At 33.7% G+C, this 16,707-nt stretch overlaps 1 protein-coding gene across 7 annotated transcripts; it reads left to right on the forward strand.

Annotated features, from left to right (window-relative positions):
- The first annotated feature begins 881 nt into the window (after positions 1 to 881).
- LOC122025250 (transcription factor IIIB 90 kDa subunit-like) lies at positions 882 to 14,211 on the forward strand. Of its 7 annotated transcripts, none has more exons than XM_042584027.1 (17): positions 912 to 995; positions 1,289 to 1,347; positions 1,438 to 1,519; positions 1,653 to 1,734; positions 1,832 to 1,910; positions 2,818 to 2,900; positions 2,965 to 3,041; positions 4,070 to 4,126; positions 4,253 to 4,365; positions 4,982 to 5,061; positions 5,155 to 5,241; positions 5,948 to 6,028; positions 12,184 to 12,265; positions 12,354 to 12,469; positions 12,979 to 13,068; positions 13,187 to 13,234; positions 13,799 to 14,211. In XM_042584027.1, exons 3-17 carry the CDS (start codon positions 1,452 to 1,454, stop codon positions 14,057 to 14,059), a joined length of 1,404 nt encoding a protein of 467 aa, XP_042439961.1. In that variant the 5' UTR covers positions 912 to 995; positions 1,289 to 1,347; positions 1,438 to 1,451; the 3' UTR covers positions 14,060 to 14,211. The 7 variants fall into 7 exon arrangements, with proteins under 7 accessions (XP_042439960.1, XP_042439961.1, XP_042439962.1 ...); XM_042584032.1 differs by having other exon boundaries at positions 915 to 995; positions 1,438 to 1,512; XM_042584026.1 differs by lacking the exon at positions 1,289 to 1,347 and having other exon boundaries at positions 882 to 995.
- The last annotated feature ends 2,496 nt before the right edge of the window (positions 14,212 to 16,707 follow it).

The following is a 16,707-nucleotide window of genomic DNA, read 5'->3' on the forward strand; positions in this document are numbered from 1 at the left end:
AAATTGAAACTTATTTTTTATTTTTCTGATCCAAATATGGAAATCTTTCGATTTCTAAGTTTTAAGAAATTCAGATTATGAGGCCCATTAGGATTCAATCTGAGTTCCAAAGATAATTTCAAGAATGACTGGATGCTCGCGGGAAAACTTTAAATAGGTCAGTGTGATCGGATACTTGTGGGTAAGGCCTAGAGCAGGTCAGGGTGATCAAAATTCGTGGGGAGGCCTAGAGCAGTTCAGGGTGACCGGATGCTCACGGGGAGACCCAAAGCAAGTTAAGAGTGTCCGAATCCAGATGCTTGCAGGGAGACTCGGAGTAGGTTAGGACCACCACATGTTCGCGGGAGATCTAGAACAAGTAAGGAATGAATGAATGCTCACGAGGAGGCCTAGACAATGAAAGTAATGATGATCTTTCGTTTGAAGGGAGGATTGTTGACATTCAATTAAAGTCCCACATTGGAAAGATTTGGAAAAAAATTATAGGTTTAAAGGATGTATGATATTTTCATTAGTATGAATCATTTTGGAGAGAACCCAATAACAAAGACATGAGAGCTTATATCTAAAGTAAACAATATTATCTAATTATAGAGATATGGATATATCTTTTGGTATAGTGTAACATTCCTTATATATTAATAACAAATATATCAAGTGCATTTGGTTTGCACATTTTTTAAAAACGTGCATTTTTTAGAAAATAGAAAATAACTTTTAGATATTCTCTATTTTTTTTAAAATATTATCTATTTTTTTTTAAAACAAATATAAATAAATAGAAAATATACACATTTTTCAAAAAATAAAAATAAAAAACCCCTAAAGCACCATATATTTTAACTATATAAGTTATATATATTTTAACACTTTCCTTTTTTAATAAAAACTGAGGTTTGGTTTTAAGTTTTCCCGACTCCGTCCCTTTCCGCCCCGCCCTTCTACCGTCGCTCACCGCCCCTTGTCGCCGCCGCTCGTCGCCGCACCTCGCCCAGGTAAGATCTCGAAACTCCCTCTCTTTCTTGACGGTGTCGGAATGGCGTCTCGGTTCTGATTCCGTGCCGGAACGGAAAAAAAACTCCGGTATCGAGCGGCACGGATCGGCACTGAAAACCCTCCACAATGTTTAATCAGTTTGAGGATCATGTTAATGGAATTGTCTTGCCAACGGAGTGATCATCCTCAGGTAGAGGAAGAGGATTCACTCGGGGCATGCCGATTGTCGCCAGTGTTTGTTTTGATGTCATGTTCTTTCAGATTCTTAATGTGCTTCTTTTTTGATCTATAGGTGTTGTCTAATTTCTCTCGCACGCCCTTATATTGGTCTAAGTCAGCATATTCATATTTGTAAATGCTCTATTGATAAATGGTCATAATACTTTGCAAATATTATATTTTGTTTTCTCATTAGTATGCTAATTTACTGATCATTTGTAGGTTGATTTAAGTCAATGACAATGGGTTGGTGTAGTAATTGCGAGGAATGCCCCATCTATAGGGATCCTGACTACAGTTATGTGTGAGTTGTTCTGTTTTATGGATATGTACAAGTTTTATTTGTTTGTTTATGTTGGCTCTTTTTTTTTGAATAGGATATGAAGGATAACCTCTTCTTATTATATTTCATTAAATTCCTTTTTATGCTGTTCCAGGTGCTGTACCTTATGTGGAAGGATTCTCAATCAAAAGATTTACTACAGCCGTCTCCCTTTTGCAAAGGATAGCAGTGGCCAGGTTTGTCATGTGTTGGCCCATGGAACCTTTAAGTAACCTGAATTTATTTTCCCCTAAACTGATTTTTTTTATTTACTTCTTTTCTTTCTTTTCCCAGAATCGTCGAGAGACTGGTAATATCATAAAGACTTTGAAATATGAATTCTCTGCATCATATTTAAGAACTCTAAATAAAGGTAAATCCACATTAGGAAATTTTTTTAACTTTTTGTATTCTAGGATATGTAATTTGGTCATTTATTTAAATTTGATTGTTGTATTTGTGATGGAATTCCATGTTTATGCTTCTGTATTTTGCAACTTCAATGTTAATTAGATAGTAAAAAATTTTCGCATTAATTTTTAAGTCACATCTTATTGTAATCTTTTTAGTTTTAATTATCACTTGGCCCTATGCAAGTTGATTGATTTAGGACTTATTTGTTTATGTTTTGTTTTTTATTGTATGCTGTGTTTTTTAATTGTTTATTATTATTATTATTATTATTATTAATTGGATTCAGATTGGCAGGTCCAACCAATTAAACCTAGATTTAGAGCCCACAGTTCCTGTTTAAACAGTGTTAAACCTGTATATTTTTGACTGATTTAACTAGAAAAATTATGACCCAAGGGTAATGTTTCAACCCCTCCTCTAGGTTCTAAAAGACTAACTTCTGGTGTTTGTTAGAGCATAGATTTAGCTACTCATTTGATTGTTTATTGTTTATGATATTTCATTTAAAATATACAAGTAGGTCAATGCTTCCATTTGAATTATTAGTTACTTGTTGTAGAGGAACATTGATGATCAAATTTATGCCAAGTAAACCTTTTCAAAATCAATGGGGGAATAGAGAAATGTTGTATATAATACAAATCTTGTATTACATATTTTTGTTCTTAATTTGTTATTTTGTTTAATGCAATTAAGACAAATTTCTTATGAGTCAAGTTTCAAATTATGTTCCTGTCACTTTTATTCTAACTTTTCTTGCTATATATTTTTAGAAATTCATATTTGACTTTTAGTTTATTTGATTTTTAGTTTTGTGTTAATGTCATTTTTTTTTTCCTTTTTTGATTTTGCCCTTATTTGTTCAGGAAGAGATGCGATTAACTATATTGTAAATACCATGTACATTAATGGAGATACTATAATCGACAATGCTCATGCTTTCTATGAGGTACTTGTACATCTTGATTGCAATACATGGAAAGCAATTTTGACTCGCATTCCCATTTTTGAAGATGGTTCTTGATCAAAAATTCACCAAGGGGCGCAAGATATCTCATGTTGCAGCCGCTTGTCTCTATCTTTCTTGCAGGTGAGAAATGTATGCTAATCTATGGTTATGATTTAGTCATGCCACCACTATTATAGCATCAATGATTCTTTTCAAGTATTTGTGTGTACTCTTTTATCACCAAGGTCATCCCTCTTTTTTCCCCCACTACCAACCTTGGATAAAACAATATCCAAATCATTCAAAGTAAACATGTCAATAAATTATTGATGGATTTGCTTATCCTAGCATTCAAACAACCAAGATATAGTAATTGCTCATTCAAAAAACCATTATACACAACACTATTAATTCTAAAATTTGTTTGTAGACTACTATCGAATAATTAATAATGGTATATACTATTTGTATGTTTTTTTAAGCTTTTAGAAGTGGTTTAACCATAGTGGACAAGAATTTTGTTACATGAGATATTAATGCATGTGTCTAATTTGAACCTGCCTATTTTGACCAGTAGTGGCTTAGCTTGCTTACTAGTCAAGCCCATTCCTTTGCTCTGTTGTTAAACCTGATCAATATGCTAAATCTGAAAATTTTGTATGGAGTTCTTTCAGAATATCAATGTTGGAGTAGGGGAGGTGTAGATGAAGCCTTATTGTATGAATATTAGAACATTTCATGACTTTCCATGTCCTGATATACCTGCAATTAAAAAATCTAGTTTGTTTCTTTAAGTCTCTATGTTTTAAACTTCAAGTCTTCTATTTACATATTTTTTTTCATTCGGTATCAATCTAGTTAGTGTTCATAATTGGTAGTTATTTGTAAATCTTCTCGAGAATTGCTAATGTTCTTATGGGTTATATGATTGCTTTTCTATATATTACTCCGTGCACTTTGATAAACTTAACAAAATGATCCTTTTCTTTTTTGAATATATTTCTCTATCTATAAATGATAGCATATAATTTGTTAGATTATTTTACTTTATCACTTAAAAATTGACTAAATTGTAGGTGATTAGCAATAGTTGTCAACTTTGATGCATATAACAATGTTGTATTCAAATGTTGTAACTCGGTTTAGAATTTCGTTCCTTGTTTTTCCAGACGATTGAAACAGAGCTATCTTCTCATTGATTTCTCTGAAGACTTGCAGATAAATATGTATGTACATCTTGCTCCTTTTCACCTCTTCATGCTTTTTGAACTATGAAATTCTTTGGGTTTTTTCCCTTAGCACAACTACTGTTAGGCAAGCAAGATAAAATGTTCTCTTATATTTTGTTTCAGATATGTACTTGGAGCTATGTTTTTTCAACTTTGTAAAACTTTGAAACTCTTGAAGCACCCAATTGTCCAGAAAATAGTAGATCCAAGTCTTTTTATCCATCGATTCACAAAGCGTAAGGGAGCCTTGTTTTCTATTATATATTTAAAAATTCTTCTTTTTGAGTGACACGATTCCTTGCGCTGTAGAGAATTGTAAGGTTCGGTTTTCATTATTTATCTAGTGTCTTAAGACTCCTATGACTGCATGAATTGTAATTTGGTTTATTCTGAATTTACTCTTTTGGTTTTTCGTGATTAAGCTTATATTTTAGTTTATGCAATTCTAGTCTTTCATTGGAGTTTAATTTATTAGTGAGTATAACTATAATTCTCTTCTATTTGGCAATTGTTCATATTTTCTTTAAATCGGGATTTTACTATTTGTTGTTACAATAGAAACTTCTCTTCCCTTCCATGTTTATTGTAAATTTAGTAGAAAATAGCACCTTTGTCCAACACGTTAGCTCTTTGTCCGCGGCAAACTATTTTCATTTTAATGGCAAACATATTCAAGGCATAGATATATTTACATTTCGATTGTTGGAAATATGTATTCTGTAATAAGTATTATAATAAAGAGGGCCTTATTTGTTTTATTTCTTATTTACCCTATTTATTCATCAAGGTGACTTAGTTATGAGATTAAATTAAACTAGAGTGAATTTATTGCGTAAAACTTGTGAAATTTAGGACTTTTAGGCAAAAAGAATGATACAGTTTCTGAAATGGCTCTTCGCTTGGTTGCAAGGATGGAGAGAAATTGGATTCAGGTATTCTTCTTTATTGGTTTAGTCCTTTTCAATTTGTAAATTCAATTTCTTATTCATTAGTAAATTTGTTTCTTGTGCTTTTAATGGATTTAGACAGAGAGGAAACCCAAAGGATTATGCGGTGCAGCATTATATATATCTGTACTTTCTCATGGACTTAATTACTCCAAATCAGATATTGTAAGTAAAACACTTTCTAGCTAACTTCCACTCTAAATGTGCACGATGTGGTCGGAGATGCATAATAAATTTATGAGACACCAAATTTCTTCATACCTTGCAAATCTATATCTGTGATATGTCCACAGGATCCCCTTTTTGTTTCAAATCGAACCTAAAAGCTTGGGATTTAATTAATCCCAATCAAATATCGTAAGGGATACATTTATGATAATTTACACTACAAAATGTGTAAATGCTAACAATAATCATTTTGAAGTTGTTGGGGCAATATAGCAAATTTATAAGACAAAGTTAACCAATAGTTTTTTTTTTTCATTCATGGCATGTTACATTCTTTGAGCAATTGAAAATATTATCAAGTAAAGCTTAATTTAATTTATTTTTATCTTATATCTTTTAATTTTTTTAGCTTTTCCTTTGTCCTTGCAATAGCTTGATCTTATTGTTTCAGACAAATGTTAATAGTTTTTGTTCAAGACTAAATATTTAACAAATTTACGAAATTAATGTGAAACTTTAGCAATTATATATACCTATATAGTGTTGAAGAAATTATTCTTTGTTGTGTTACATACGCCTGCTCGCATTTATGCAATTTGAGAGTAAAACCTAAAACTTAAATTTTAAATTTATTTAATTATTTTCACACAACATGGTTGTTCAACTAATTGTTGCAAGTTTTTTTTTTGTTGTGTTTACTTAGGTTTCTGCTGTACGCATCCGTGAAGCAACTTTGAATAGATGGCTAATAGAGTTTGAAAATACAGGGATTGGTCGCTCAATTGTAAGTTTTCATATACTTGAACAAATGTTAAGTGATGTTGATATAGCATTCCATGAAATATTTTGTGGTGGTTACTTTACTTTTAAATTTAATGAAAAAATAACCTATATATCTAGTTTTTTTATTTGTATAATCATTTGTTTTGTGAAATTTCATTTCGAACTAGGGTTTTTATTCCCAGCCGAAACAAGAAAATTTCATGCCATAGATATAGTGTCGGAGGCATTAACGCTTAGGAAGAGAAGACGAAGAGGGAATGCGATCGCCTTCTTGTTGAAGCCTCACTTGATAGTGTATGATCATGCCAACACTTGCATGATCCTCCTAATGTCACAGAAGTTAAAACATGAAGAAGTTTTGTATAAGTTAGAACATGTTTATGACCTCACACTTTGCAGCAATGATTGAAATGCCGTTTCGTGCCGCTCGGACTGTTTTTCTGTTCCGTTGGCGAAGTGAAACCAACACCCTACGCGCGGCTATTTCAAACATGCGTTGCGACAGCAGGGCGTCCTGAACGTGTTGTTGGATGCTTCCCGTGTCTCCGGAAGTGTTCGGCGATGCTTCCGCTGCCTCTAAAGGCGTCACCGGACGCTTCCGGTGCTGCCAAAGGAGTTGCTGGACTCCTTAGGTGCCGTCGGAGGAGTCGCGGGCGACGCTCGCGTCCAGGCATGCGTTGCGGGCGTGCGTCACAGGCGTGCGAGGTGTATTGTGCAAAATATAATTTAAATAATTTAAACAATTCCCACTTAAGTGTGATATTTTGAAGAGACTTTTATAAACTCTAATTAAATTATCTCAATAAAATATAAAAATATATTTAAAATTTTTAAAAAATTAATAAATTTTATTAAATGATATTCTAAATTGTTTTTATTGTTTTAAATTTTATTTAAAAATTCTAAAAACTTCTAAAATTTTTTATAAAAATTCTAATAAATTAAATTTATATTATGATATTTTTTATTTTTTTAATATTTTTTACTGTTTTAATATTTAATTGATATTTTAATATTTTTTATTATTTAAATTAATAATTACTTAAATGAATAAATAATAAATTTATATAATTATTATATATAAAACGACATCTTTGTATTAATTTATATAATTATGGTTATTTAATCTGGGCATTGGAGAACTACAGAGGTTACCTAAGCAAAATGTTAAAAGAACCAATGATTAGAAAGGTAACATATTATGATGTATTAATTTTAATTCGAATTATTTATAGATTATTTTTTTTTATAGAAAACTATATTTAATTATTTTTTCTAACAATATTAAGCTATTTAATAATGGAGAACTTATATAAAATCAATATAGAACTTATTTTTAAATTATGCACAATAAATATATTTATCTAATAATTATTATATATAAATAAAAAATACCGAAATTGTATCAACACAACATGATACGATACCGAAATGATATTTGTTCCGGTCTGGGATCAAAACCTCAGCACGGGTCGAAATTTTAAATCTTGTTCCGCAAAATGCTTGTGCAACCCTTGATACATCACATGACGCATTGCAAGACGCCTGCGATCTCTCTGACACTGTGGAAACTCATGCACGATGTTTGTTTATTATGTTGTAGCATTTGCTTGTTGCCAATGCAACAATGCAACATCTGGTGCAATGGTAATAGTCACGCGTGTTGATCGGGCTGGCTTAGCATTTAAAATATGGTGTGAATATGCCATGTTATTTGTTTGCTATCCTATATAGACAATTTATTGAAATATATGCGACATACAAACTAGTTACTTGTGAAATACTGCCACATTGGAATAGTATACTAGCGCAAGAGTAGAGTGATATTGTATGGAGATTCAATTCTTTCGAGGCTTGAAGAGAGGAGACTAACCTATTTTCTATATCTCTATGTTGGATAGTAAGGAGGCTTAATACTTGTCACTAATCATAGTAAAAATTCTGATTATATGAACTCATTTTCAGATTTATATGTGTGGATTATGGGTATCTAGTGGAGTAATACATCTCATGGTGGTTTGTTAGACAATTAATTTAGTGCAACGTCAATAACATTCATAAGATACTTTTAAATATTTAGGTAATCATCGTATGATTTTCAGGTCGCAATTATAAGCATCACTGGATGTACTTACAAATTATCTTGGATGTGGGATTACATGAAAGAGACAACAACTTTTCAAGTATCTTAATTAATTGCTAGTTAGTTGAATCTTGTAACAAACCTTGGATCTAACTCAATGTTTGCATGATTTTTTTTTTCATCAATAGTCGGCATAGCTAAATAGTAAGACATTTTTATTTAATGAGGGCATTTCAAAAATTAAAATTCCCTTGTTTTCTGTAAAGATCTTGTATCTAGTACTAACTGAAGTTTGAGTGACACTGTTATCCAACCAACTATGATCTAATCCAAATATCCTAGAAAATCTCTTATGAGTCAATTTGATGTTAATCATGAAAGTAAGATTCTCAACAATTTTGTATGTATGCTGCCAATCTGTTTGTATTCATGCTAATTTATTAGCTCAATTTTGGATTATGTAATTGGAAATTTGAATAGATAGTTCATGGAACTATAATTTGTATGAATTGTTAGAAAACTAAGAAACCATCCCACCAACTATGCGTTAACTAAAATATGCTGGACATTGTGTCTAAAAAAAGTTTTTATTTAGTTTAATTGAAGGGGAGCCTTGGCGCAATGGTAAAGTTTTTGCTTTTGTAACATAAAGGTCACGAGTTCTAATCCAGGAAATAGCCTCTTGCAAAAAGTAGGGTAAAATTGCATATAATGGATCCTTCCCTGGGACCCGTATGGTGGGAGTTTCGTGCACAAAGCTGCATTTTTTTTTATAATTGTTTATGAAAGTCATATTTTTAAGACTTCCATATATATGTTATTTAATGAGTTTAGTTTGTTAGCTCAAGTTTAGGTTAATTCAAAACTCGAGGGCATAGTTCATGCAACTATAATTAGTATCAATTGTTAGGGAACTATAAAACCATCCCTTGGTTGATACGAGTATCTAGAATTATAACCAGTGTTGTAAATGATCGCTTCTAGGCGATTGAATTTTTTTATTATTATATATATATATTATTATAAATAGTCATTATTCTTATATTTACTTTTAGTAAAACATATTAATTTAAAATAAAAAATTTAATCTAAATATTTAAAAATAGAAAATAATATATATATATATATATATATAAAAATTTTATTAGACTTTAATTAAGTTTATTTAAATTATCCCAATCATAGTTAGGAGTTGATTAAAATTATTAACCTAAAGTTTAATTATATCGCGTGCCCTGTTTCGGTTGGGCGACTGACTAGTCCGATGCGTCGCTAGGACCTGACGACCTGCCAGGACGCATCATTGGGCCCGAACGTTGCTGGGCTTGTCGCCGGGCTCGGACGACACATCCGGGCTCGCATGATGCATCCAGGCTCGTCGTTGGGCTAAGGTGACGTGTTCGGATGCTTCACGGTGGTGAAACATAGGCGGCGATGGCTGAAGGTGAGTTACCACCTTTGCTTAGGGTGGTGTAGTTGATGCCCTTCTCCCGCCTAGGCAGCCGGCTCGACCGCCATTTAGAACACTGATTATAACACTAGTTTCATACTATTAGTAAATATATTGATAGGAATACGAAGACAATGTCTTTTAAGTTTTGTTGCTTCGGATCACTGCTATGATAATCTAGTCATTATTAGTGAACAAAATTAACCATTCTAAGAGTGTCATACATGGTGCCGAAGCATGAAATGAAATAAAACTTAATTCAATTAACCTTGATGACTACTTATTATATCAAAAACATAAAATGGGTTGTCCCTCGGGGCACAGTGCAATGGTAAGAGGACTTTGAACCATTGTTGGGCATTTCCAAACGCTCGCCGAGTTTAAATTACATGAAGGCATGTCTGTGGAGCTGGGTCGTCCACCTTTAGGACTAGTTGGATCCTAGGCCTAAATACCTGGATTAACAAAAAAAAAACATAAAATGGGTTCATAGTAAATTGGAGGAGCAAAATCCACTATTTATAGTTTTATAGATATTTTGATCAAGGTGTGTTTCATAGGAATTTCCTTAATATAACTAAACAAAGTAATTATCAATGTAGGGAACATTAGTTTGAGACTTAGGGGTATAGGTAAACATAAAGAAAGTATAAAAGTATAGTAGTTTGATTAACTCCAGCAGTAATTGCACAATAACTTTTTTTGGAATCATTAAAGAATCCCATTGGGCTCGCATACTTTTATGTAAAATGTTTTGTCAAGCAAATATTTCTAAACGGAAGTGATTACATCCTTACTAACTTTTTGTTTTGTGTAGATAGAGTTTCCTTCAAGGGCTGAAGATCTAGATGTAGAATCTCCAATGTAGATTTATACATGAAAGGTTAATAATAGAAGCTATACATCTTCTCAAGCAACTAATTTAAAAGTATCAGGAACATAAACAAAATTACACATGGTATTTGTTGATCTGGAAAAAACTTATGATAGAGTCCCAAGAAAAATTATATAGAGAATTCTAAAAAAGAGAAGTATTAGCATAACATATAACATATATTGAACTAATTAAGGATATATATAGCTATATATATATATATATATATATATGAGGATTTAATGATAATAGTGAAAATCTCAGGTGGATTAACCGAAATATTTCCCATAAAGATAGGGTTACATTAAGGTTCAACTCTTAAGTTCCTATTTTTTTACGGTAATCATAGATAAATTCATTGGACACATTCAAGATATGGTACCGTAGTGCATGTTTGTAGATAATATTGTTTTGATATTTGACTCTTGCTGCCAACAATATCTCATTTAAATAATTAGATTTTCAAAAAAGATGTAAAACAACCAAAACATATTAACTCAACCTAGCTCACCAACCCTAACAACTCCAATAAGTTTTTTCCACCGGCCACAATTGTGCTTGCAGTCAAACAACAAACACACATCAGCACCAGAAGGAATTCATTACATTTGATAAAAATACATGAATTCTTCCACCAAATCAACCCAAGCTTTTATATTGGAGTTGTAAAATAGCTTGGTCATATTGACTATGCTATTCCTAGTATCAACACATGAATCTAGCCCTCACTGTCTTCCCCTCAACAACACCATTGCTATTTAATCAACTATTCCAAGCACTAGATAGGGAAATGCTTGGGCTTATTATATATACAAGACATTAATCCACGGGAGACACACAACAAAACATAGAACAAAGCAGAGGGACATCCTTGCTAATCATATTTGACTTCTTCAAGCACTAATCACTGGAATCTCTTCTGACAGTCCACTGAACTCAACATTCTAGAGAGCTCGGCGATGAGCCTCATTGCACGCTGAGCCTCTTGGATGCGCAATGAAGATGAGTAATGGCCACAATGTGGCAATTGTCGAGTTGCGACTGCTCTATAGCATGGGTAATATGAGTCACATCACAAGGATCAACATACATGCCCTATAATTTATGTATGAAGCAAGCAATTTACATAGATTTTATAAGCCTTCCATCTAATTGATGAAGATTTATACCTTTTTAATATGACCTTATATTTACAATATTGAGCCTTGAACCAATTGTTAGAAATAACAATTAAATTTTGGGGAAAAGGCTATCTTTGTTTGCTTTGCTGGTTTTAAATGTGTAAGTGCAGTGATGTTTTCAGTTTCTTACACTATATAGTTGGACTTCATATGTATGCCCCTACTTTGGCCTTTTGCAGCTTGGATATATGGTATTGCATGTTAGGGCACGCCAGCTAATATTAGCATCAATTATAGAGACCTATGATTAACACATTACTTTTCCTGAAAGCTTGATAGTTTAAGGAGCTCCTGGTATATTCTACTTCTTAGAGTTATGGGGATATCCACCTTATTCTATTATTTTTCATCTATCTTTTTTATCCTTCTTTTTGTTTCAAAATTTGGTAAATGATAATAGAGCCTAGAATCATCACTGAATCTACAGAATCTTAGCTCCTACATTGACATTGGAAGAATTTCCAAGTTTCCATGCATGAAAAAATGTAGCTTTCCTTAGCTTTTCTTGCATTTTTTTAATAAGAACCTTAGATGGGTACTTAAATGTGTGTGCAATGGGCTGTTACAGAATATGGGAAGCTGTGATGTTAATATGACTCCATATGTTGGCTATGTTGAAGGAAAAGTATCAAAGGAACCTGGAAGTACTGGTATGACTGAAAATCCGTGTACCTTTTTATTTTGAAAGTTTATGAAGTTAGTAGTTTATCTTGGTTATTTTTCTATTCTTTTTGAAAGATTTTGCAGGGCATGAGTCGATTGACCCATTAACTTTTAGTGAACAACATGGTTTTGCAGACTCAGAAGATGATGAGAGTGATCATTTTTCTTTTTCTGACATTGATGATGATGAGGTATGCCATCCATGTTAGCAATTTTGGGTGTGACTTGCTTAAACTTCAAACGTATAACATCTCTATGTTGTGTTCATTCATATCACCTACGGGAAAAATAATTTTGTCAGCATGCCAAGAGCTTTGTTCCTTCTCAAGGAAAACATTAGGAAATGCTAAAAAAGATTACTGTCCTGATTTGCTTTTCTTGAAGGAAGCACGAAGGGGGATCAATTTCTTCGTCCTCTCCCTACAAACTTCTTTCTCTATCCTCATCTTTCTACTATGAACTTTCCAATCTACCTATTCTCTATGTCTTGTTTGATTCAAACCATATTTTGTATGTACATGCATTGGTGTTTGGTGTGTATTCCCCAAATTTATCCACTATTAGTTGCTTCTTGCACAATAAAAATCTTGAAAATATTTTACCAAATTTACATTCAAAATATATTTTATATTTGATTGTTTATTTTTCCATTTTTTGGACAATTTATTTTTGTTTTGCTATCATGCTATCTTGATTGTAGGAAAGGAAACAAAGACTTGTTGATGAAGCTAAAGATATGACTCGTGCACATATTCCTCTTGATGCAACATGTCAGATACTTAAGAGAAAGGTATGGATGATTTTGTTAATGCATGCACTTACGGTATTAAGCGTCTATCAAGAGACAAATTAACCATGAATGTTAATAATTCTCCTATTTTGATCATCAGTGTAATGTTTTGTTTCAGACTTTCAGCTCAAAAATCAATTACGAAGCCCTGGAAACTCTGTTCGCTGTATTTTCTACTTCCTTTTCCTTTATATTTAATACGAGTCATACTTTCATCTATGCTACAATTATTTAAAGTGATTGAACTAATGAAAATTTTCAATTTGCTTGTGATAAGTTTCTTATCCAAATCTAGGATTGCACTAGTAATCTTATGCAGCTTATGTTATGAGAACTTTGATGGTCCTAAATTGGAAATATTGCCAAGCTTTTCACTTAGGTGCTTCTAGCTTTTGTTCAATCATAGTAATTTTCCACATGGCGAATGCGTAAACTTTATGCGAGTGCTCTAAAAAATTCAAGAGCATATGATGATTCTGGTCAACAATCAGAGTTCATATTTTTGGCAAAATTAAGCGGTTCTGTATGCAAGTTAGTTGCCACTTTATCTACTGCTTGGCAACTTGAGCGTTTTGGAATTCTCATGACTACTTTAGGACTTCTATAGATGGTTCCATATTTGACAATATCATATAAAAGTCTCTTTTGAACATCATATTGAAATAAACTCTAATCTGCTTTCATGCTCTTTTAGACTGCATTTAATTATACTGATCACGTCTTGTAACAGAATGAACAAGACACTGCAAAGAAACAAAAAGTTGAATCAGATGTTGGTGATCCTCATGAAACTCTCAACAAGGATGATCATGTAGATGATCTAGATAACAAGGATGGTGATGAGCCTCGAGCATCTGAGAATGATAATTATGATGGTTGTTATGCTGATGACAAGGGAGATAGAGATGAAGACTTCGATTGTGACGACGAAGACGAAGACTATGACTATGGAGATGAAGACTATGACTATGGTTACGAGGATGATTTTTGATTTTGTATGATAGGGGCAACAACATTGCTAAGTCTTCTAGTGGGATGACGAGTTTGAGAAAAAAATATCTGGCTATTTATTTAAGATACTGTTTACTGTTTTTGAATTTTAACTCATTAATAACCAAAATAAGGTTCTTTGTAGTGAATTAACCTTCTAGGTTTCCTAAGTCTGCTGCATGACTAGTAAACTTTTGCCATCGAGTAATACATTTATTAATATTGGATGATAAACTGCATCATTTAGATCTCTAGTTGTTGGAAATTAATGCTTTCGTTAAAATAGTACGACAAAGTGAGTTGTCTTATTGCTAACTTAGTTGTAGGCTGTCGCTTTTAAACAAGAATATAAATGCTATTTTGTGATCTTTTTAGTTTTTCTCAATCTTGTTATGAGCCTGTCCTTTATTTGCCTCTTTAACAAGTTAAATATCACACTTTATTTTATAGACCAATCTGAACAGAATAAGAACTTTAAATTGGTAAAGAAAGAACATGCTATTGATTGTTGAACCAAAAAAATGAGACTGTTGGTAAACAAAAAAGACATTTAAATTTATTAGATTTCAGACATTTAAATGCGGTGCACAATTCTACAATTATAAATAGATCATAGAGTTGTTTCAGAAATAAATAAATAAATAAATAAAATGGGAAAGAAAAAAAAAGTGTAATTATTTGCTTTCCCTCTATCAACAGTAGAAAATCACACTCAAATATAATTAATAAAACTCGAACAAAATTAAAATAAACAAAATTTCCACAAGAATACAAAACTATAACAGCATAGTTCAATGGTCTGTCCAAGATTGAAAGTTTCATTGACCCGGATTCGGTTTTCTATCCAATAGATGGCTTTGTTGGAAAAAAAAAAAGTGAATGGAAAGTGGTGGAGTGGATAAAAGAAGTTTTATTGTGTATGAGACTTTAGTTTTATGTTGAAAGTTTCAAGGTTTAATGATTGGTTTGTATTGTTTCTCAAGCATGTATAGTATGAACAAATGCTTGAGTAGAAGCTTCTCTTGTGTGTGGGTGTACAAGGGGGTGTAGATCCAGAACCCGGATTGCACTGAACCAAGTTGGCTCATGTGCGAGTACAACTTATGCATGCCTAAACTATTTTTGTCACCTAAATTATGTTAGGACCTTCGGATGGCTAGAGAGGGGGGGGGTGTGAATAGCCTCCTCTAAAAACTCAATTAATCTCCTCACAAAAGTTTGTTAGCACAGCGGAAATAAACAAAAGGAAAACTGATGCAAGGAAAAGAAACAACCCACCACTAACACAACAAGGATGTACGAGGTTCGGGGATAACTTGCCCCTACTCCTTGGCGTGTCCGTAAGGTGGACGATCCCTTGATCTTTCGGTAGATCACACCCCGGACAGATTCCGGCTAAGTGGAGTAACCTCTCCACAAAGTCTCAGAAAAGATTTGAAATGAAGCACAAGACTTACAGAGTTTAGTGGCTAAAAGGAATGAACAATGAACTTACAGTCACGATGAAAGCAAAGCGCAAAGACAGAAGAAGTTCCTCAGCCAAGAGCTCAAAAACACAGCACTCTTGCTTGATCGACAGAGAGTTTTTCGAAATCTTCTATCAAACCTCTCTTCTTCCTTCTTCTTATTCCTTTGCTTTCTCACTATCTTGAGCCGAATCACTGTCACCTGTATCGAATCACTGCGACCAACTCAGGCATCGCTAATCACTCTTCCTCCTCATCTGGTTCTCTGAACTCACACCAATACCATCCATGGTCTTCACTGGTGTCTCTGAGCTCGAACTAATGAGCAAGAGTCAAGCTGTTGCCAACTGATCGCAGCCAGTGAACGTTGACGCTCCAATTGTACCATTTGCAGTGAAACATAGCAAAAAGAGCACTTGGTATTATTCTTCTGATAGAGCTTAATTTGAATTTAAGCATTGGCACGATACCTGCAACCTGTAACTCAAAAAGCTTATAGAAGATGGTTAGATCAGATGAATCAGAAATCGCAGAGAAACAGCAAAAGACAAACGACATCGTTGTGCATCGGTCACCAGACCGATCCATAGACCTCTGGACCGATCAGGACTCATCCTGATCGGTCTGGGATGATGCTGATCGGTCTGTGGACCGATCAGCCTATAGGTGGATCGGTCCATAGACCGATCAGCCTATAGGTCTGAATCATATTGCCTTCTTACTGATCGGTCACCAGACCGATTAGATAACCCACAGAGAGCTACTGTGTGGTTACTGATCGGTCACGAGACCGATCAGATAACTAAGGTATCACTGGATCGGTCGACAGACTGATCCAGACAGCCAAAGTATCACTGGATCGGTCAACAGACCGATCCAATGTCTCTGTTGATTTTAGAGCTTCCCAGCCCTAAACCCTAACGTCTTCCTGGTCCAGAGAACGAGCTACCGAGCCCTCTCTGACCTAGTCTGGAGAACAAGCTACCGAGCCCTCTCCGACTTCCACGTCTGGGTCAGAGAATGAGCTACCGAGCCCTCTTTGACCTAGTCTGGAGAACGAGCTGCCGAGCCCTCTCCAACTTCGTCCGGTCCAGAGAACGAGCTACCGAGCCCTCTCTGACCTAGTCCGGAGAACGAGCTGCCGAGCCCTCTCTGACTTCGTCTGGTCCAGAGAACGAGCTAC

The sequence above is a fragment of the Zingiber officinale genome, chromosome 9B (assembly GCF_018446385.1).
Source record: "Zingiber officinale cultivar Zhangliang chromosome 9B, Zo_v1.1, whole genome shotgun sequence".
NCBI lineage: Eukaryota > Viridiplantae > Streptophyta > Magnoliopsida > Zingiberales > Zingiberaceae > Zingiber > Zingiber officinale.